Source organism: Mycteria americana, chromosome 2, assembly GCF_035582795.1.
Source record: "Mycteria americana isolate JAX WOST 10 ecotype Jacksonville Zoo and Gardens chromosome 2, USCA_MyAme_1.0, whole genome shotgun sequence".
Taxonomy (NCBI): domain Eukaryota; kingdom Metazoa; phylum Chordata; class Aves; order Ciconiiformes; family Ciconiidae; genus Mycteria; species Mycteria americana.
This window is the reverse complement of record NC_134366.1, coordinates 13206860-13229293: the sequence shown is the minus strand read 5'-3', so window position 1 is coordinate 13229293 and position 22434 is coordinate 13206860. Positions and strand designations below refer to the sequence as shown.

Below are 22434 nucleotides of genomic sequence, written 5' to 3'. Positions count from 1 at the left end.
TGAGACATAAAAATATGTACAGGCAGATAATGTTGGCTATAATCAAGGAGGGTATCAAAAAATTAATATTAAGAAAGGACAGTCATAAAAATGAAACAATTGTTTGATAATTTTTTTAATGGACAGGGAATAGCACTCTGCTATTGGTTTTATACTGGTAACAGTGAAGCAAATGAAAGAAGTAATAGAGGGAATAAAATAATGATAAAACTTGTTTTTCAGGTAAAGTAATAACTCAGAACACTATTAAGAATATGATTGTTATTATTTTTCTAATTTTTCTACCCTGCACAATGGATACATGTTCTCCCACTTTAAAACCAGTCATAAAAAGATATAATGAAAAGAAAAATTATGTTCATTAATTTCACTTTGAAAACCTTTTTTCTTTATCCCAGAGTGTAGCTACACAAGGACAATTCATAATTTGGCCTCTGGCAGTGAGATACTCAAAAGGAATAAATAGAAGCATCTAGTGTTGCCTGCAGTAGTAATAGTCTTGCTAAGAATACCTCTGAGAAAGACAATGATGAAATCACAACTTCATTTGTGACAGTGAGACAGTATTTGAAGTGCTGTCTACACCCCTGTCACTCTTATTGCAGATTTCAGCATACATTGCATTCCCATATGTCCTGGTTTCAGTTGAGATAGAGTTAATTTTCTTCATAGTGGCTGGTATGGGGCTATGTTTTGGATTTGTGCTGAAGACAGTGTTGATAATACAGAGATGTTTTAGTTGTTGCTGCACTGGTCAAGGACTTTTCAGCTTCCCATGCTCTGCCAGGTGCAGAAGAAGCTGGGAGGGGACACAGCCAGGATAGTTGATCCAAACTGACCAAAGGGCTATTCCATACCACATGACGTCATGCTCAGTATATAAAGCTGGGGAAGAAGAAGGAGTAATTTTTTTTTTTTTATACAGTTAATGTAAAAAATGTTTATTTGCGAAATACATTTTGCATCGCTTCGAACTACAAAAAAAAAAAAATTGCGCTTGCGTGCGTGGCTTTTGCTTTACCTATTAAACTGTTTTTATCTCAAAATTACTCGCACAGAGGAACATGCAATTTTCAACTCTGCATGCGACCCCAGCTACGCATAACTTCCTGCCTACTAGCTGGTCCTGCTCTCATTAGCACTTTATTCACTCTGAAGCACTGCAGCCATTGTTCTAAGTGAAGAACAACAAATCCTAGTTAGAAACACTTTGTAGAAGAGTGATATTGTCCCCTTTTAACATGATCCGACCCAGCTGTTTCCTTGATTTTGTTTTGGAGTGAATCTCCTCTGCGTCATCCAGCACCAAGTTCATATATTCATCAAAGCCAATGATGCAGCCTTCTATCCGCATGTTCACTTGCTCATAGAGCCACACCTGGATCCTGGACCTGTTCTGCAGGTAGCGGAAGATGAGGTTGATGGGATGCACCATCACCTTCTGCATCTTCTGGCCCTGCCCGCGGTACGCCATGGCTGCTTCGAGGTGTACCTGCTGCAGCATGGACTTCATCCACAGCCACAGATGCTTCGAGGCGCACCTTATCCAGCGTGGACTTATCCTCGGACCACAATCCCTTCAGAGCTATACCTGCTGTGGCACAGACATAACCATGGCCACAGACATTTCAAGATATACCTGCTCTGGCATGGGCTAATCCATGGGCACAGACGCTTTGGGTGTCCCGCTCCCACGTGGATTCATCCACAGGTCACAGTCCCTTCGACTCGAGTTCACACCAGAGTTCCAGCCATGGGCAGGCAGGTGTTCAGCCATCTCCAGGAAAGCAGGGCTCCATCATGCGTAATGGTTACTCGGGAAGACAAACGCCATCACTCCAAATGTCCCCCCTTCCTTCTTCTTCCCCAGCTTTATATACTGAGCATGACGTCATGTGGTATGGAATAGCCCTTTGGTCAGTTTGGATCAACTATCCTGGCTGTGTCCCCTCCCAGCTTCTTCTGCACCTGGCAGAGCATGGGAAGCTGAAAAGTCCTTGACCAGTGCAGCAACAACTAAAACATCTCTGTATTATCAACACTGTCTTCAGCACAAATCCAAAACATAGCCCCATACCAGCCACTGTAAAGAAAATTAACTCTATCTCAACTGAAACCAGGACACCATATCAGCTCCTCGAAGTATTGAACTAAACTCTGCTCACTACTACCTAAACAGTCCTTTTAAAAGCAATGGAATTGTATAGGTTTAGCTAAAATAGTTTGGTTAGTATACCAAAGATGAAAGGAACCATTTTGCATTGTATTAATCAGGACCCTGCCTGATATGAATTTTAACTTAAAAAAAAAACCAACCTCATATAATGTGATGGAAACATGGAAAGACTCTTAATTCTGAGGAAATTGTCTGTGGAGAATTCAGAACAGCTATTCACAGGTTGAAGAATAAAACAATTAGGCGAGGAAAGGAGGAAGCAGGGTGAGGTGGGGTGAGGTGGGGCAAGGGAAGAAGCAAAGGAAAAGGGAAAAAAACCTGCAAACCTCTTTGAAGGAAGTAGTGGAACAAATTGAAAAAGCTGTTATAATTCATCCAGAAGAAGGGAAGGGGAAAACACACATAAAAACCATGATGAAATTTTCTCATGAAAGAAATCTTAGCAATTTGAACAACTGTTGTGTGGGTCACATCATCATCAAAGAACAATTTTAAGATAGACAATAAGAAATGCCATCAAAAACATGTTTGAAGAATGACAATTGTTCTTTATTTTCTCCTCTCCGCACTGACATTTTCACAGTAAATATTTCCGAGAGCAAGAAATGGGGCTTCCATGTTTTCATGGTGTTGAGAAAGCCATAACAGTAGGGACAGAGAGAGCTAATTCGTTTCTAGTAACTTCAGAAAGTCTACTAGGTGCAATTGCAGAATGTGGGGTGGGGAGGAGCTTCCTTTATAGCTAGGTAGGCACTTATTAAGGCACAATTCATGCTAAATATTTGAGACATCAACTTTAGTAAACTGAATTCTGCAGCATATTTCTCCGTGTCCCCTTCATTAGCTGTAGAAGGAGCCTGGGGTGACCAGCTGGGGATAGATGTCTACATTTAGTTAGCTGAATCCCATGGGGAGTCTGTTGGAGAAGGACTGGGTATCTGTGGATTCCTTTATGAAAGAGCAGATTTTCCAGAGTGTTTATTGAGATACCATCTTTCACTTTCAATCAAGAAATAGCATGATTAGGCTGACAGTTCTACTAGATCTAGTAGCATCACCCTCCTTTGAGTCAACCTGTTGTTCCAGTCAACGTTGTCTTTTATACAACAGACATCAGAAGTGGAACGCAGAGAGAAAGCTGGACAGACACTGCACTTAGGGGTGTGGATGATATGAGTTCTCTGAATACGCAGATAACATCAAATGCTGCAAAGAACTAAAAGTTAAATAATATAATCCCAGTTGCAGAGTAAATACATGTTATTAAAACAAAAATGCCAGTATGATCATGAACAATCTCCATGTTCCAAAGAGAAGTCATGAGCAATACTGCTATGATTCATGGTCCATTTCAAGTGCTTGTGTGAACATGTGAAGATCCATCCTTTCTCCATACACGCACCATGCTTAGAACCTAAGAAATCTGGAGGACTTGTTTTTGCAATGAAAGACAAACCCAGCACCACTGTAGTTTCTTGTGCACACTGCTATAATTATAATGCTAAGTTCTCTGTTTTATCTAACTGTTTATGGAATGGAAATAAGGATAGGCAAAAGAGACATCAATTTCTAAACAGTCATATGACAAATTAACAATTATTACAAAACAACAAGATAAACTTATGATTAATATTAATATCAAGCTTTTAGAAATTGTTTTTCTCTCTGTTAACACAAGATAAGGAAAAAAGGGCAAGCATATGATGTCAGGAAAGATGCTTCCTAACTATACTGATTTTATTCCTCAACTATGTAAATGACGTGATTTTATATACTCCTTGAATTAATTCTGAATGCAGTTATAGTTTCTCTGTCTCAGTATCTGGTAAAACTGGAAAAGGTAGAGAGAAGGAAGGTAAGGACAGTCAGAGGCATGAGGTGACATCTCTGGTGAAGCAGACTAGGATTCTTCAAGACAGAGAAGCTTTATAAAACAAGAAGTGTCATGAAGAGAGCAAATAGGGAAGAATAGTGTTGTCTCTCCCAATGCAATAAACAGGATATATCAAGTCATCTAGAAGGTGATAGGTTGAGACTAAACTAAAGAGAGTTTAGCTGAGCTATGAAATTGCTTGTTACCAGTTGTGGAGGATGGGTATTAAAAAGTGAGTGGGCAGATCTACAACAATACTGTCCACTGGGATTATTAAATAGAAAGGCTGCACCATGAAGTTCCTGAGTCACAACTGTTGGGAGCTAGGAGAACACCTGGAAAAGAACATGTTTTTGTCATCCACTTCAGAACTTCTCCCCAAGCATCTGGCAAAATACTGGGCTAAAATGTCTTTGGCCAAATGTCATGCAGCAACATCTTACAAGGTATGTAAGAATTTTTTTCTTAAATATGTTGCGTAAATGACTCACTGTACTTGATGTAAACAATACATGTACAATGAAATGAGAAATAGCTTCAAAAACACTTACTGACTTCATTAATATTTATAACGGTATTTGATGTTATGGTATTCCGATACTTAGCTTGAGATTTCAAACTAACCCATACATTCACTATTGAATCTAGTTGTTCCTTTTTATTTCATTAGCAGGAAATTCTTTTTTTCTAATGTACACTGTTAATATTTATTTGCTCTTATGAGGCCCCAACCCTCTGTATAGAAAATAACAAAACATTTAGCTAGCTCTCTCAAATGAGTAACTGTTTCTGTTCGCATGCCTGTTATTGTAGAAAGCTTTGGCATGATTATATTTCCCTTTTTAAAAGCTTTTTTCATATTTTGCTTTGCAAGGCAGGTTCTAATCTATGCATTAATTACCAAACCCAGATTAGAAAACTCATTGCTAGTCTTGGATGGGATTTATGAAAGTCTGAGATGTCAAAATGAATCAAATGAACCGAATATATATTTATACTGTACCTTATTGTCTGGTACTGGCATTAATACTCATGCTGTCATTAGTCTGTCCTCATCAGGAGGTGAGACATGATTGTTTCTGCCATGCAATGTTTGCAAATGGGTTGATGCAGACCATGCATGATGCATGATTCACTGCTCTCTGCTGGGTAAACTAGCACTCCATACCACTGTGACTTCTAGTACCCAGCTATGTCTGGGGATTTCTGCACTATGCTGCAGTGTGCAGTGTAGACAGACCCAGAACAACTTGCCTGTGTCTTTCATAGTAAGTAAATATTAGAGCCTGAAGCAGAACACAAGCAGCCCTGGCCCTCAGCTACTATTAAATCACAGTTGTGAAGGGATTAAACAGTGTGTGTTCACACATTCCAGCTTAGATGCTTCACTTTGAATGTTCAGATTTTTCATTAAAAAAAAAAAAAAAAAAAATCTAATCCTGGAGTTTCTCCATGTATTCATTTCGATTTGTAAATAGTGAAGAAAATGTAAAAGCTGTACATTCCACACTTAGCTGCAACTGACAGCTGCAAGAAGGACAAACTGTGCAGGAAGAAGGAAAAAAAAAAAAGAAAAGCTTAAAACAATAGTTTAAGCAATTATGTCTTCCAATAACCCCCTCAACCACTACCACACCTGCTTTCCATCTATCCTTATTAACAAGTCTAATGCAAGAGATTAAAAACTAGACACTCAGAATACAAATACTCATTACCAGCTGTTATGTGCAGATGTCAAAAATTAGGATTTTCAGGTGGGTTACCTGAACCACAAACAACCTGTTAAAGCCTGGGTCAGGTACTTTATCTCCTTGTATAAAACTCATTGAAGAGAAGGCTTGTCTCTTTGGAACAAAAATATCATTTTAACAACAAGCAGTATCACTACCATGGACAAAGGGAGGAAAGGGATGCTAGAAAAAAGAGGTGGCCTCAGCAGGAAAATGTATGTCTTCATGATATATATGAACTTTCTTTTTCAAAGGTTTCCATTCCTATCCCATCCCAAGTAAAACCATTATCTTGTGGCCCATGCTGTGCACTTTCAAAATTAGCAAACAGGTGTTAAATCTGGTATTTGACAGCTATAGCAATGACATGCATTGTCTTCACAGCTGTGGTAACTGGCAACCATTGTTACCATAAGAAGGGCTGGCAACTGAAAGAATAATTTGCATTATTTTGCAATTGCATAGAAATTACTATTGTGCAGCCACTGCAGCCATCAGTCAGCTCTCTGGGCACAGTATTCAATATCTTTTGTATCAGTGGAGACAGTAGTCCATTTATCTTGCAAACTGGCACTTAGCGTCAACTTGTTACTTAGTGGATTAGGTAAATGTGTGAACATAATCTCTGCAGCTTCATGAGTTATGAGATCTTCAGGCTATTGTAGTTAATGGTGGAATGAGACTGGAACATCCACTGTGACCTTTCTCTCCAACCTTGAAAGAGAATGTTCTCCTGGTTACTGCCTTTCAGTATAAGGCTCAAAGCTGAATTTTCACTTGAAACTGAGAATTTCCAAATCACCATCCTGAGATTTAGATAGACACTGAAGCTCAGATCCACATCCAAACATAAAGGGGTTCTAACGCCAATGTCAAGGCAAACTTTTCCTATTTACAGGCACAGATTTACGACTGGGGGCAAGGATTAGGAAATCCTCTGAATGCTTTCTGCTTTCTGATTCATTTTTTCATTAGTGGCTTGCTGTGCATTACAAAAGGCTACTTTTGGACCACAGTATCAGCTCCCTTCTTTCAGAGAGCTCTCACAACATTTTCATGCATATTTTCTGCCCTAGACTTCAATTCCAGACCAAAATCAAAAGATTTTGCTTCCAAAACCAAAGTATTGGTAACCAATACTACCAAAAGTATTGAAGGTGTTTCTGCTCCATTGTTCTTGGAAAGACAAATATTGGGTTTTAATATCGCTTTGTCGAATCTACAGGACCACAGAAGATGTTTTGCAGCTTTTTTTTTTAATTTTTACTAATATGGCAGACTAAAGAGTAAATTTTTCACGATTTGTTAAGAAATGAACCATCAGAAAGTGTTACAAATAGAGCTATAATTAAAAACTAAGCGTTTAAAAAAGGAATTTGTAAATCAATGTTTTTTTAACTCTATGTTTAAATATGTCCTAATAAGCAACGTATTTCCACAGCGAATCTACCATAAATCACTTCCTGGAATTATTTATATTTTTGGAATACACAGCCCCAATCCATAAATATTATGTTTAGATTGATTTATTTTAGTATTTATACACAGTCTGTTCTTCAAGCTTCTGGGCTTTTAATTAATCTGGATTTGGGGCATAAATTCTTTATGCCTTGATTAATACCAAGCAGGTTTTATTTAATTAAAGAGACAGACTGGTGAGAGACATTTTAATCAAAAATTTCATATGCATACAGTACATCTGTATTTTTTAATACAAGCTCAGGCACATTAAAACAAGATTTATTTTTTCTCAGCTGTTTTCCTTTTTGAATTATGGCATAGTTCTGGTTCATGTGAGGAGTTACCTTCATGCACTCATTCCATCCCCTACCTCCTCTCTCCTCGGAACAGCAGAGGGAGAAAATAAGATGAAGTGACAGGAACAAAGAGAAAAAAACAAGGACAAAAGTAAAATAATAACATTCTGAGAAGGAACTTGTTAGATATCCCTGAATTTTCTAAAGCAAAAAGAATGATATAAAAGCCATTTCTTGAGGAGCAAAGTAATTCCAAGAAAATACAGGGAATTCCTTTGGTTCTTAGGAAAGAAGTGGAAAAACAGAAGCTTTCAAGAAAGAGCATCATATGGTCATATCTTCATTATCTTTTCAGCCATGCTATTAAGAGGTTAATTTTAAAGCAGGAGTAATCCTCTCTGGAAAAGTACTGTCCATTTCTGCTTGTTTGCAGCCTATCTGGGAGATACCTGAGAGGAGTATGAACTTGTTGGCAACAAGGAGCTGACCCAGCAGGAAGCCCCCTTCAGAGGTGATGGGAAACCTTGAGGAGAGGTGTAGGCATTGTGCAATGCAGGAAGACACTGAGACATAATTGTGGGGAACATTTGTCTCTCCCTCCCCTACTTTTACCTTTCTTTCTTTCTGAATTTATACTGCTATGTTCTAGTTTAACATTTCACATTTTTATAAAACCTAGGTTCAGCAGTTTGTCATCTTTTGGGGTGTTTGTTTTAAAGACCAGAAGAGCAGCTTCTTTCAAAGAACTGGCTATTAAATTTTCTACTGAAAGATTCTGTTATAATTACTGGAAGCTTTGAGTAGGCGGTTTTCCTCCAAAGGAGAAGGTTTAACTTTTCCAAACTCAGACACAAAAGCTGAGAGTTTATGATGGTTTATTTGCAAACCAATTCATATCTTAGTTAATGCCTAGCTTCACTTTTTGAACTTTTCAGAAACTTTTTTTTCCCCCTGAACTCACTGGTTTTGGAGTAGAAAATTACCTCAGAGGAGGATCCTTTAAATCTAGATGTGATATCTACACCTAAATTACTCATCCTATATTTCCTTTATAAACAAAAAAATGAAACAAGCCAGACAACTGTTTTTTTCTGGAAGTGTTATCTTGGTGCTCATCTATAAAGAAAGACTATAAAAACTAGCTAAGACTTTTATATCCATCTTCTTGAGACTAATGCGCAATTTGATGGAGCCCATCAGATGACTACCAGTGGAAGAACAGAAACTTATGTCCAAAAATCAAGCTGATCCAAGACTAATTTGTGTTGTTGGCTTGCCAGTATACATTTATAGATAATTTGGTCATAGAAACAGATAACTATTGGTATATAACAGATAGCAGGTAACAGGTAGCATTATTGGCAGCACGTAACTGTCACATTTTTACACTATTGAACAGAACAGCATTTCTCTGAATAAACACCAAGACTTCAAAAATCAATACCTACCAAGACATCTGAATTCTGAAATCCATACTTTTTTTGTCCCAGCTGTTACCTGTCTCCAAAGTAGACACTCTAGACCAAGTATATGTTTAAGAATATCAGTTTCTGGAAACATGGGAAAAAACTCTGTAAGTGACAGTTCATGAACAATAAACTTTCTCTAAAAGCCTTAGAGTTGAATTTAAAAAAATGAACAAAAGCCACAAGGTTTCTTTTTTTGTTTTTGTTTCTTTTTTCTGAAAAGGAAATACTTCCATAGTCCATGATTACAAGAAGTAAAATGTGACCAGAGGTATCCAACCTGCAGCCTGGGCATTCTGCACTTCTAAGAGGTGACAGAAGTTGACTGAGAAAAGCAGTTCACAATACATGATATTTCAAAGAGAAAGAAGAGGAAGGTCACAAATAGAAAAAAAAAATTAAAAACACTGACCTGGATACAAAAGTTAACAAATAATACCGTCTACAAACTAACATTCCTCTTTTTAATAACAATCAACCATCATTAGTTAAATTAAAAATAAATGCAGGATTAATATATCAAGTATCATAATATCATTCAAACACAGTTCACATGGGGTCTTTAGATAAGATAGATTAGACCAGTGGTTAAAAGATGAGAATTAGCAATGATTTTCACTCTTTGTTGACTTTGGATGGCTGAGGGGAGATGTAGGAAGTTTTGTCTGCCTTCACAAATCTCTTCACTGGTCACCACATTTTTCAGTGTGATGTTCCTAAGCAATATTTTTGCCAAGACTTTTGTGTGTTTAAGTTGTGCAGCAACTGGTTTTAGAAATAACAGCCACAGAGCTGCTCTTTCTCCCTCTCTCTGACATACTCTCAACACTGATTTACTGTGTTTCACCATCTGCCTGTCAATATCTCCCTTCTCTCAACTGCAAACTGCTTTGAGGTTTTGTTTCATGTTTTACAGCATCTTATACATGGACAGCACTCCTAAATATTATGGTGAAATAAAATAGTCAGTGTATTCACATCAGTGAGATGAATCACCAGAGCCTCCCAGCACTACAAACACACAGAGGAGGCTCTACATGTGTAAGTCTTGGTTTATCTCTACAACCACTTCCTGCAACACCTGTACCTACAAATTGTTTGTAGGAAACAGCTTCTTGAACATGTCTACCTACAAGGCAAAGGCCAACACCAGACAAGATATGAATGAAATATATGTTGTATATGTTATGTAATACATACTGTTCCTCTCATCATCATTCAGAAGAGCTCTGGGCTGGACATACTCCCCCTCTTTTCAGTGGAAGCTAACAGTATTTAGTAGAAACAGTTGAATACCTCTCAGCAAGAAAATGGTCCATGCTTTCCTTGAAGTTATGAACGGTTCACAAAGATGGTTGTGTGTTTGTTGTACCTCCAGTTTGCTGCACCTCTAGTTTGTGTTTAAACTGGAATTAACAATACTTTTTTGTTTGTTTGTTTAGGGCTGTTTCTTATCACGTCTGGTCAGAAATCATACGACGTGCTTTTTGACTTTTCAGAAAGATATGAGTCTTGATTTTGAAAAAATGTCTTAAGCAAGATGGATGGCAAAGGAATCCAAATCTATACTTTTTTACATAACTTCACTCAAGCTTTTGTAAGCCATACATTTTATACAAATATCCTTATAAAGAAATAACCACTGCTATAAATAATTGGAGGAGAAACTATTCTGATGGTTCATGATGAGCCTAAAAGCACAACTAAAGAGTTCATTTAAAGAAAAGTTGGTAAATAGTTTGTGTATCCCAAATGTACTATAGTGCTGAGAATCTACTTTCCCAAAAGGGAAAATTGTTACAAGAGTCATATGGATGTTTTTCTCATTATTTTCTCAGAATTTCAGATGGTGAAAAAAATCCTCTGTGACTGATTAAAAACTGATTTATTTTAACAAAAATTTCCATGGAGACTGATTTTTTTTTATAAGTACAACTCATACCATATATTGTGATTCATTTTGGGGGGAATTAGTTGCCAGATATACAATAAATATATGCAGTTCTGTTCTGATACTTTGTTGAGTACTAGAATGAGAATTTATTTGGCTTTTTAAATAATATGCTAAACATTCTGCAAAGTGCTAATGTAACAAAGCTCAGGAGGAGCTTCCCATCAGAAAATTCAGTCCCTATCTCCACTGAACTTAATGGAATTCTCTGTGACGTTAGACCCAAGTTTTGTACAAGCTTCATGGACTGCACACATTTTGAGCAGAATTTGTTATTATACTTATTTTAAACCACACATAGATCCTCTCCACTCAGACTGTCATTGATAGAAAAGCAAGTGGTGCCATTGAGACAGCTGAGGTTCAGATCAGGTTGAGCAATGAAGATAAGTGTTACTTTTACCCTTAGATTCATACCACCATCATGACCCACAGTTTTCCCAGAGTGTCCCAAAAAGCAGCAAAGTGTACAGCTATTGAGCATTGCACTTCTCTCACAACTTATGTCTCTGGGATTTCAAAGACCTTAAAGATCATGATATACTAGCACAAGGAGTCAGAAAATGGTAGGTTTTTGTTTAGATGAGAAAAAAATGGAATTTTTTCCAATGAGTAGGGAATTGCATGCTGATCTCATTTAGATTGCTGGAAACGTCTTTTGAGCAAGTTTTCTGATATAAACCAAAAAAGTAATGTAACTGTTCTAAGAACCGCATCACACAACAATTCTATAAGGCTGTCTTTATGCTTATATTGTTTTCCCCCCCTTTTTAGCAGATTAGTGTCAGAGTTTGTCGATCATATTGACAGAGAAACTGGTTGCAATGTTCCAAATACCAGAGTCAGACTTCCTGTGTAGAATGAAATTTTGAATTTCATTAATTACTTTATTACCACAAATTGTTGGAAGAAACATGTGTTCTTGGATGTTAATTAATAGCTCATTATTATTATACAAATTAACTTGGCAGCACTATGTACCGTATATTTGCGGAATAATGAATTACATTAAAGGGAAGCCAAGATGGCAAACATTGAAGTGCATGCATCTATTATCTGCTCCTTATAAATGCATAAGCCTTTCCTAGGGCGTTAAACAGAAATCCTAATGAGAGGCACACTAGAGTCAAAAGAAAAAAAGAAAAGAAAAGAGTAAGGAAAAGGACAAAGAGCGATGCAAGTACAGCTTGAAGTACTGAGCATCACATTGAGAAGCAATAGTTACTGTTTTAGTCCCACAGGCATTTGCTCTTAAATGGCTTGTCATAAAAGCTGGGAAAGCTGACAACGTACTTCACAGAGGTGTGAGTTTTGAGTTTGACCTGTGAAACTAACAGTAACAATAGGCTCATCTCAACTGCTCTGAGCAGCCAGCCTGGTTAGTAACACAGAAATTCAGGGGTTCAAAAGGCAAATCAGCAATGTCTTACCTACCCTAGTGCAACACAAAGAAACCTTGCCTTGCCATTCTGTTTCTTTTCTTTTCCCTTTCCTTTTTCCTGTTTTTTTTCTTCTCTTCTCTTCGCTTCGCTTTTCTCTCTCCCTTTTCTTTTCTCTCTCCTTTCTCTGTGGTAGTATAAAGGAAATCAAGCTGTATTCCTGTATATTAAAAGAAATAAGAGTTATTCAGTTGAAGAAGAGTAAACAATGCATTCATGAAGTAAAAAACCTCTGCAACAGGTCCTGATTTTTTTCTGTCTAGTTGAATTTGAAGTCAAACAGATCTAGTAACTTAGAGACTTTCCATATACATCTTTCCACCAGTCATACATTTTTATTTTTTTTTACTGAAATTGCAGTATCAAAATCTAGACCCCATAATTTTCAGGCTCCCTGATTAAGGTGTACAAAATTCCATATATTTTATCTCCAATTCAAACAGAGTCATAATCTTTTCTGTGTACTCATTCCCAATAACTTGCCTTGTCCCTGTTATTATTATTTGTTTAAAACTAAAGAAAATATTTGCTTGGGGGCCCTACTTAGATTGGGGGCCCTACAAATTCTATTTAATCTCTGTATTGATCTCTTTGCATTTATATATTGTTCTAATTTTTAATGTTTTTTAACTTCTTTATAATCTGGCATTTCTCATGTCATTTCTCTAACTTTTATATATCCAGAGTATTATAATCTTTGCTGTACTATTCTTTCTCTTATCTACTTTATAGATTCTCTACTTACTCCTAGCAGCAAGAGATTCTCTGCTAACTTCTACTACCATGCATAGGTGACTGTCAAATTAGTCTGGCCTGAAAAGTATTCCTTATAAGTGTTTCTTCCTCCTTCGCAAGGCCAACTCCAATCAGTTTCATTTAAAGTTTCTTCAAATTTTAATTCCAGGAGATATTCTGTCCTGTTGGTTTCCCTGAGCTTCTCATATTCTACGTTTTTTAAACCAATAGTTGCTAATATTTTTTGTTTAGCTTTTTTATTTAACTGCAGTGAAATTTCTGTTATCTTCTGCTCCAGGATTATTTTTTATTGAGGCTTTTCTCTTATCTCTTCACTACTTATCAGAACAAAGTTTAAACCCTTTCTTGTTCTATTGGTAGAGAAATCTAGAAGCTTTTACAATCCAAAATTATAAGGCCTCATCAGTATCAATAATGATATTACATATTCTATCTGTAAGAAGTTAAAGTCTTTCATAATAATACAATTTCTAGCACTATTTATTACTCTAATTATTCCATATTCATAAGCAAATCCAACACTCACTGTCTATTGCAAACTCCTAACATTGTCTCAAGACATCCTCATTTACATTTTTTTAAAAATCTTGTTAGGAACCAAGTAATTTCTCTTTTATCTGCATTGTAAAATCTTATTTCTTTAAAAATGTATCCCATCGCATTACTTAAAATGCTACATAACAATGTGTATATTCATATAGCTATAAAACTGCATTCTGAGTATTGAAAAAGGGGATATTATCTTTTATTTGAAGTGATCTCATGTCAAATACCTGAGATCACTTCAAGCATAACTGTGCATCCAGGAAAATATTTTTATGCAAAGTTTGCATTTGCTAGTGGACAGTTTGGCTTTTACTTCAGAGCAGTCTGAAGTAAGGAAAAGAAACACTACAACTTTCCCAAAGTTTATTTCACAGATTAAGCATCTTAGTAGGGTTTCAGAAAATCAGCTGTGTAGATATATTCTTCAGTAAGATCCCACTTTGAAAAGCAAAAATGTTAGATTTTTGTGTAGTTGTAGGTTACTTTTTTCTTTTTTGTCAGGTAGCAAACTGAATTGTCAATGTATCAAATCAACAGGGCTATAAGAAAATTTCAAAGTTTTCATTATTTCAGCACCAAACAATATTTCTTCAAAATTTTTTTCTCTCACATTTAGATAACAAAGGGAGTTATGATGAGATGTGAGTTGGAGACATGAAAGGTACAAAAAGTCAGCCTTAAAACAGCCTAGGGAATGTAGTGAAGGCAGTGAAATTGTCTGATAACACTAAAGTCTGGAACTAAAGCAATCCTGGTATTATCAATAAAGGGGGTTGATAACAGTTTCACCCATCAAAAGAGGAGACACTTTCTTTGATGTCACCTTAATATAGACCTTTCATTTAAGTTTCTATTCTTCTAACTGAGATAAACCTACCTAGACAATTTTTATCACTTTTTTACTTTGCATTTTTAATTTTCTGTCTGCCTTAGTTATATTAACCTAGATGCCTGAATCATTATTTTATAAAGTTCAAGGAAGTACAATTTAACAGAAATATTGGGCTGTGGAGTGGAGAGAACATACAAATGATAACCTGAATTTTAAATTTAGAAAAACAGTGAACCCAGTTCTCTTCTGAGTTAATCTTGTACAATGGGGAAAAAACACTGGAATCACTCCCCCTTCTCAACAGAACAGGGGGAGAAAAATAAGACGAAAAGCTTGTGGGTCAAGGTAAAGACAGGGTGATCACTTACCGATTACCATCACAGGCAAAATAGACTCAAGTTGGGGAAATTAATTTAATTTATTGTCAATTAAACAGAGTAGGCTAATGAAAAATAAGAACAAGTCTAAAATCACCTTCCACTACTTCTCCTGTTGTGGTTTAATGCCAGCTGGCAACTAAGCCCCACAGAGCTGCTCAGTCACGCACCCCTCAGTGGGGTGGGGGAGAGAATTGGAAGGGCAAAAGTGAGAAAACTCATGGCTGGAGATAAGAACAGTTTAGTAGGTAAAGCAAAAGCCGTGTACACAAGCAAAGCAAAGTAAGGCATCCATTCACTACTTGCCATTGCCAGGCAGGTGTTCAGCCATCTCAGGAAAGCAGGGCTCCATCATGCGTAATGGTGACTTGGGAAGACAAACGCCATCACTCTGAACGTCCCCCGTTTCCTCCTTCATCCCCCAGCTTTTATTGCTGAGCACGGCATCTTATGGTATGGGATATCCCTTTGGTCAGTTGAGGTGAGCTGTCCCAGCTGTGTCCCCTCCCAAACTCTTGTGCACCTCCAGCCTCCTCGCTGGTGGGGCAGCGAAGGAGAGAAGGCCTTGACGCTGTGTAAACACTGCTCAGCAATAGCTAAAACATTGGTCTATTATCAACACTGTTTTCAGCACAAATCGAAAATATAGCCCCATACAAGCTACTATGAAGAAAATTAACCCTATCCCAGTCAAAACCAGCACACCTCCCTTGTTCCTGGGCTCAACTTCACTCCCAACTCTTCTACTTCCTCGCCCTGAGCAGTGCAGGAGGATGGGGAAAGGGAGTTGCAGTCAGTTCATCACATGTTGCCTCTGCCGCTCCTTCCTCCTCATGCTGTTCCCCTGCTCCAGTATGGGGTCCCACCCATGGGAGACAGTCCTTCATGAACTTCTCCAATGTGGGTCCTTCCCATGGGCTGCAGCTCTTCATGAACTGCTCCAGCACAGGTCCTTTCCATGGGGTACAGTCCTTCAGGAACAGATTGCTCCAGCCTGGGTCCCCTGCAGGATCACAGGTCTTGCTAGGAGCCTGCCCTGGCATGGGGTCTCCACAGGCTCCAGCCTCCTTCAGGGCACATCCACCTCCTCTGGTGTAGGGTCCTCCACAGGCTGCAGGTGGAGATCTGCTCCACCATTAACCTCCACGGGCTGCAGGTGGAGATCTGCTCCACCATTAACCTCCATAGGCTGCAGGGGGACAGCCTGCCTCACCATGGTCTTTACCCACAGGCTGCAGGGGAATCTCTGCTCTGGCACTTGGAGCACCTCCTCCTCCTCATTCTTCACTGACCTTGGTGTCTGCAGAGTTGTTTCTCTCACATATTCTCTCTCACTCCTCTCTCCCAGCTGCTGTTGTGCAGGTTTTTTACCTCTTCTTATATATTACCTCACAGAGGCACTACCAATGTCATTGATTGGCTCAGCGTTGGCCAGTGGTGGGTCTGTCTTGGAGCTGGCTGGAATTGGCTATCAGACATAGGGGCAGCTTCTGGTGTCTTCTCACAGAAGCCACCCCTGCAGCCCCTGCTACCAAAATTTTGCCACATAAACCCAATACAGGGAGGAATGAGAGGTGACTGTGGTTGTTTCAGAGATGGCTATTAGCAAAGTCTGACCCCCAACAGCAGTGACTACAGCAGCATACCTGTCACCTTAGAAGCAATTCCAAGGAGCTCAAAAGTTATTGAACAAAAGTTAAAGATGGGAAACAAAGCACTTCATATCAATTATGAATAATTATGAAAAAGAAATTGAATCCTTTATTCATATCAATTATAAATAAGTTTTCATATTATGAACAGTTTTTAAATCTCAGTATAAAATATCACCTGAACAGATAGTCTAGGGTAGGGTTTTGAAGGAAAACAAGCTAATTTTCTAAGGGATTTCCTGATAATGTCAACTCTTTTAGGTAAGAGTGTTCACTGACTTGCCACGGAACCAGAATCATGTAATTGCCATGTCTCTTATTATTTTTTTGCACTACCAGATGATCTCAGGGAAGGGATACCAGCAGGTCATGTTTTCTGCGTCATATAGATGTAGCCAGCGATTACAGTCTGTATATCAATAATTATTTATAATGTATGTCATTTCTTAAAAAGAGAAAGTGAATTACATCAGTGGGACCAGGAGCTCGGTCCTAATTTTGGTGGTTTTAACCCTTAGTATTTAGGTCTTCAGGCATAATGAACAACTAGCACATTTTATAGGCAGGACCTGAGTTTTTTTTCAGGAAAACGACAGATTGTGCACAGTATCTTCCTTCAGAGTCTAGTTATAACCAAGCGTAATTTAGATCATACAGGTAAAACCAAAGCACCTCTTAGGCTGATTATTATTATTATTATTATTTACAAAATTCCAAGTATTACACTTATTTTGTAAGAGAATCTTCTATGGAGGGCTAATACATCTGATATTATGACCCTTCTATAAAAATACTAGCTTTTATTTTCTGTATGTCTAGGTCAGCTGGCATTTGTGAGCCTACAGACAAAAGTAAAAACTTCATCTTCAAATAGCATCTTACAATCACTAACCTTTTCTTTTCCAAGAAGCCAAGGGAACAATCTGCCTGATCTTTTGAGTTGTCCCCATGACTGGACATTTTAAAAATCCAGTATAACTGTATAATCAGTCTGGACTGAGCTGCATTAGTCAGCCCTGGGGGGCTGTGTGCCAAATTGCCTTTCAGGATGTTTTGAACATCTTAGTGGCTGTTGAAATTTCCTAAAAGTGAAAATACAAGAAGTTACTCAATTCCATAGTCCTGCACTAGTGGCTGCAGAATATCCCATTGTACTACGGCACTTACAAAATCTCTTTCAGAAGTGTTTTTCAGTTTTGATCTTTGAGAGTACATATGTGTGTATATTTTAATGTTTTGAGGAGAAAGGGTTATAAGTAAAAATAGTTTTTGCTTTCTGTGGAAAATGTTTTACTTTTCACTGGAGGTAGAATAGGGTTTTGTGTGTTCAGAAATGCTGCTATAGCATTTTGTAAGAAATTTATGTCAGTTTTCCTGTTCTACAGAGGCTTGAGCTTTCCAGCCTCAGATCTCTCACCTTCTCACTCCCTGAGGCATTACAACAGCTTTCCTCAAAATATTTGGTTTCCTCTTAACCTCCTGCCCCCCCCAAATCCCAAAGTTCTTTCTTAAATTGACACAGAAAGCATTCATACAATTAGAAATCTTGTAAAAATAACCCCAAACCAAACCAAATAAATCCATAATTATGATATTCTCTAAAACTTCAGAGGCACACAAATCTCTTCATTTACAACATTTATATGGACAAAATGGGATATGATATATACAGAAGAACCCTGTTTATGAAGGTAATAGTGTGCAGCATATATGATGTGTTGTGTTTCTGGAAATTTAATTAAGTGAAAGGAAACCCTAGGTTGATGAGTAGGAGGTGGCATGTAAATCACACTATGTGTGAAACAGCTAAGATAATTAAGTTGTCTTATTTCATGTCCAAAGCTGTAAAATGTTAAATCCTCACAACTCACACTAAAATTAAGAATCTGATTTTACTAACTACTGAAATTCCTTAGTTGTTGTAATTTGTATAACTTCTGAGGATCATAGATCCGTATGTATGCTGGCTAAAGAGTAGAACAGTATTGATATAACTAGGGTGACACATCTCCCTTATTTTAAGGAACCATCTTTTATTTCATGAGTAAAGGCATGCTGAATCTCTGAAACCATTGAGAAGAAACTAAGCGTAGTAACCATTAATCAAAGCCTGTTTAAAGCATAGAACTATGTTTGAAGAAATCCAGTATTTTAATAAAAAACCACAATGCTCAAAAAAAAGATAAAAAGAAAATGTCTTCTAAATTGCAGGCTGAAATCTTATGTATGAGACTGCCTATGGAAATATGTTACCTGAACCTGGGAAATGCCATGTGAGGAAGAACACTTACAGAAAAGGTCATTAATGAAAGCAAATAAATGGATGTCATTGTCTGCACTTCATTTGAAGGTACAGGTTTGGTGTTCGTTGTGTGCAGTTGCAGCAGGACCTCAGGTCTGTCTGTAGATGTCCCTGTCCTACACTGGCATCTCATCAGAGCTTTGTGGACATGTTCATCCCACTTCAACAGGCTGTGAAAAGGCCAGGACTTCACAATAGAGTGAGGAAATTTTTTATTCCATTTCACTGTTGAAGAAATTGGAGCAGGAGGGTTTTGGTGACAGAACTGGAGAAATGGATTTCTTTTTTGCTTAGTTCTTCTCAGAGAAGTGGAATTGTCTTCGAGTTCCTGCACTGAAACTGTTGCTTGAACAATGAAGGACATCACCATATTAAGGCAAAGATCAAGACTGTGATTATACCCTTCCTCAGAGGTACATTTTTAACAATTGAATAGGCTGTATTTGCTGAAAGTTATTTCTTTCTACAAACCACCAGTTGAGATGCAGTCTTCTGTATCTGACCATAGACATAGTATGTATTTATTCCACAGCTGCAAGAATAAAAGGTCCTAAATTCCCTTTGGAAGTTTTTTATATTAATGTCTTTTATCTTTTCTTTTTTTTTTAAATGCAAGACTTAATTTTGATTTTTTTTTTCCTAGAATAATTCTACTATATCTACATTGCAACTCCAACTTCCCTATATATTCTTATTTTCCTTTTTTTGTGAAGAGCAAAAGTTATTTTATCTGTACAATTATCATAGGCTAACAAAGGTTGTAGAGAGAATAGCATTTGGGTACTAGTGTTTGTGTATATATGAGATGTAAAGGTAGCTCTGATGCCAAACTGAGGCGTAGTCTTCTATTAAATAGTTTTAAGTAGTCATATTAGTTTCTTACACACACTCGCTGCAATAGGAACTAGAAAAGTAAAATTCCATCAACTCAAAATAGAGCCTCAGAAAGCATTGCTTTGATATTTTCTAGATTTAATGGATAAATTATATAGATGTTAAAGAGAAATATTTACCATAAACTTCATGAAAAACACTTAAATAGAGATGATCAGAATAATTCTAATACACCTAAGAATTAATCTGGTATTCATGCTTTGAATACAAAAATGTGGAAAACAATATGGTAGCTGCTGCGCAAGCATCTATACCATAGTATTGTCATTCATATGACAATATACTATACATTGTCACATTGTCACAATATACTATATATTGTCACATGACAATATACTACACATGACTATACTGTGACAACAAATTAAATACTATAGTTTTACAAGATTTACTTGTAAATAAAATTATATATCTTGGTGGGGTTAAGCCTATGTATTGTCAGGAATATGACAAGCGTTTTTCTCGGCATATGGTTCTGCTTCTTTCCAAGGAAATATTAAAAAGCTTCCACCAGTTATTCATTAAGACATACTTAAGAAAGGAATTTGGCTTCTTGATTGTTTTCAAGACAACACCAGAACTGTGTTAGAAATATTTGAAATGTATCAAGTGTATATCAAAGGATGAACTGAACTTTGATGTGCCATAATTTGCAGCTGATAAAGACAATGCTATTTTTGACATGAATTATTCCCTACTTCTGGCTAACTATCTGGTGCATACACTACTAAATGCATTACAATGCACTTTTTATAAGTCATCATTTGATCTCAAAGGTTGGATAAGACACAATTTTCAACATGTTTTCTATATCTGTCAGCAGAATTTCCAAGTTTGCAGAGATCTCACTTTTCTGCCTTCCTACATGGAAATGTAGAGGGTGGTCTTCTCACATATTTCTATATCATAACCATTTCAGCTACAAGGTATAACATTTTCCACTTACAAGAAGTAGAAAAACACTTATATTGGTATTCACACTGGTAGTTCCCTAAATGTACCTTTAAATAAAATATTTTTGTATTTCCATCCAAGAGAGATGCTCACTCTATGTCTAATGCAAATGTGAAATGTTTTATATTAACCATATGCTATAGTGTTTCAACAGAAATCCAGTCCTGCTGTTTAGCTGTTTCCTATTGTCCATATATTTTCAAACGGATTTTCACTTGCTATAGAACAAGTAGATGGTGCAACCGATCTGTAACAGTAATTTAATGCTGCATTGTACATGACTTTCTCAGTCATTATCTAAAATGACAGCAGAAGTAAAGAAACTAACTTGTTAATTCAAAGAATCCCTGGAAAAGTCAAAACAACATCTGCTTAGTCTGCCTTACCCTGACAGAATATACTGATCCATTCCGGTTATCCATTTTCCCTAAGAATCCTTTATGAATATAAATCTTCATTGTATCAAACTTCTGTCACCTTAGATTTCAAAAGATTTTCTGTTGCCTTGACAGAATAGTTACACAGTCCACAGATTTTTATGTGCTATTTCTAACATATTCCTCTTATTATATTAGAATTCAACCAACCAGGTTAGATGCTACATACTGGACATAATTTTATAGGTTAAGTTGTTGGCACCACTTCCAGCTATAAGGGAAAGGATCCTTTGCCCACTTAATCAGTTATTTCTCGAAAATTATCAAAATTTTTTTTGTAAATTCTCTGAAGTTTGTTGCAAGAATTTGTTTTCACCAGTGTAAAGCAGATATCAGAGATCAAAGTAGAAGAATGATATAGCCGCTCCATGTTTATCAAAGTGATTGGACAAGGCTAAGAGTAAAACCCTTAGATCACACTTTATGATGTGCTCAAAGTCAAATAGAGAGGTGCAATTCATCCCACTGAATGGCAAAGATGCTTATTAACATCACTGTGTTTTAGGTATATTTTCAACTGGAAGTGATAATTTTCACAACTACTAAGTAGGTGAGACTATTAGGTTCTGGTAAGGCATAATAGTAGCCCTACTGTATTCTTGCATTTATTATACTAATACTTCAATTATTACTGATAAATATAAGACTTTTTTCTTAAATCTTGAAACAAGAAAATTAAATTACTGAAACTAAGAACTTTTACTATCTTTTGTAGCTATGGATTTACTTCTTACTAGGCGTATATGTAAGTATTATTGAAACAGGGACCAATAAAATAAATGGCTTACCAAGCACAACTCTATATGTTTAATATAGCTTCACAAGTACCATACAGCTCATACATGCTTAAGGCAAACAAGGATCATTTGAACATGTGTCTATTGCTAAATCCACATTTAAACCAGCTGATGGGTTGAAATAGCATTTCCATAGATCATGAAACAAACAATCCTGTGTGTTTTACCCACCTTGTCAGTGTGTCCCTTAAAGATGCTCAGTGCTAGGTATGCTAGGACATTTGGTAACTTCATCATATAGCTCTACATGGAAAATGTAGGTCATATCTTCATTTATCACTTTTGCCCAAAGCTTTTTCCAGAACTAATTCATAGGCCTCTCATGTAGGTCTGATCTTCAATAGGAATATGCAGGTTTTCCACAAGAGCATAGCTGGAAAGACTTTAACAAGATGCTTCAATGTCTGACATTCTGCCAAAAATGCCCTAAGATGCAAGGGAACACTAAGCTATGGGACAGCTCTCATCTATACTCTCCATAACATTTTTCTAGGA

The 22434-nt window shown here is 37.0% G+C and overlaps 1 protein-coding gene across 1 annotated transcript in view; it reads right to left on the bottom strand.

Annotated features, from left to right (window-relative positions):
- Window positions 1-912: 912 nt before the first annotated feature.
- Window positions 913-22434, bottom strand: part of LOC142405301 (small nuclear ribonucleoprotein E-like) — a 373053-nt gene continuing 351531 nt past the window's right edge. Inside the window, exons 2-3 of the mRNA XM_075492433.1 lie at window positions 1051-1495; window positions 913-996 (exon numbers count right to left, since the gene is read on the bottom strand). Coding sequence (XP_075348548.1) covers window positions 1196-1474 — 279 coding nt within the window. The 5' untranslated portion in view covers window positions 1475-1495 and the 3' untranslated portion in view covers window positions 913-996; window positions 1051-1195. The remainder of the gene's footprint in view (window positions 997-1050; window positions 1496-22434) is intronic.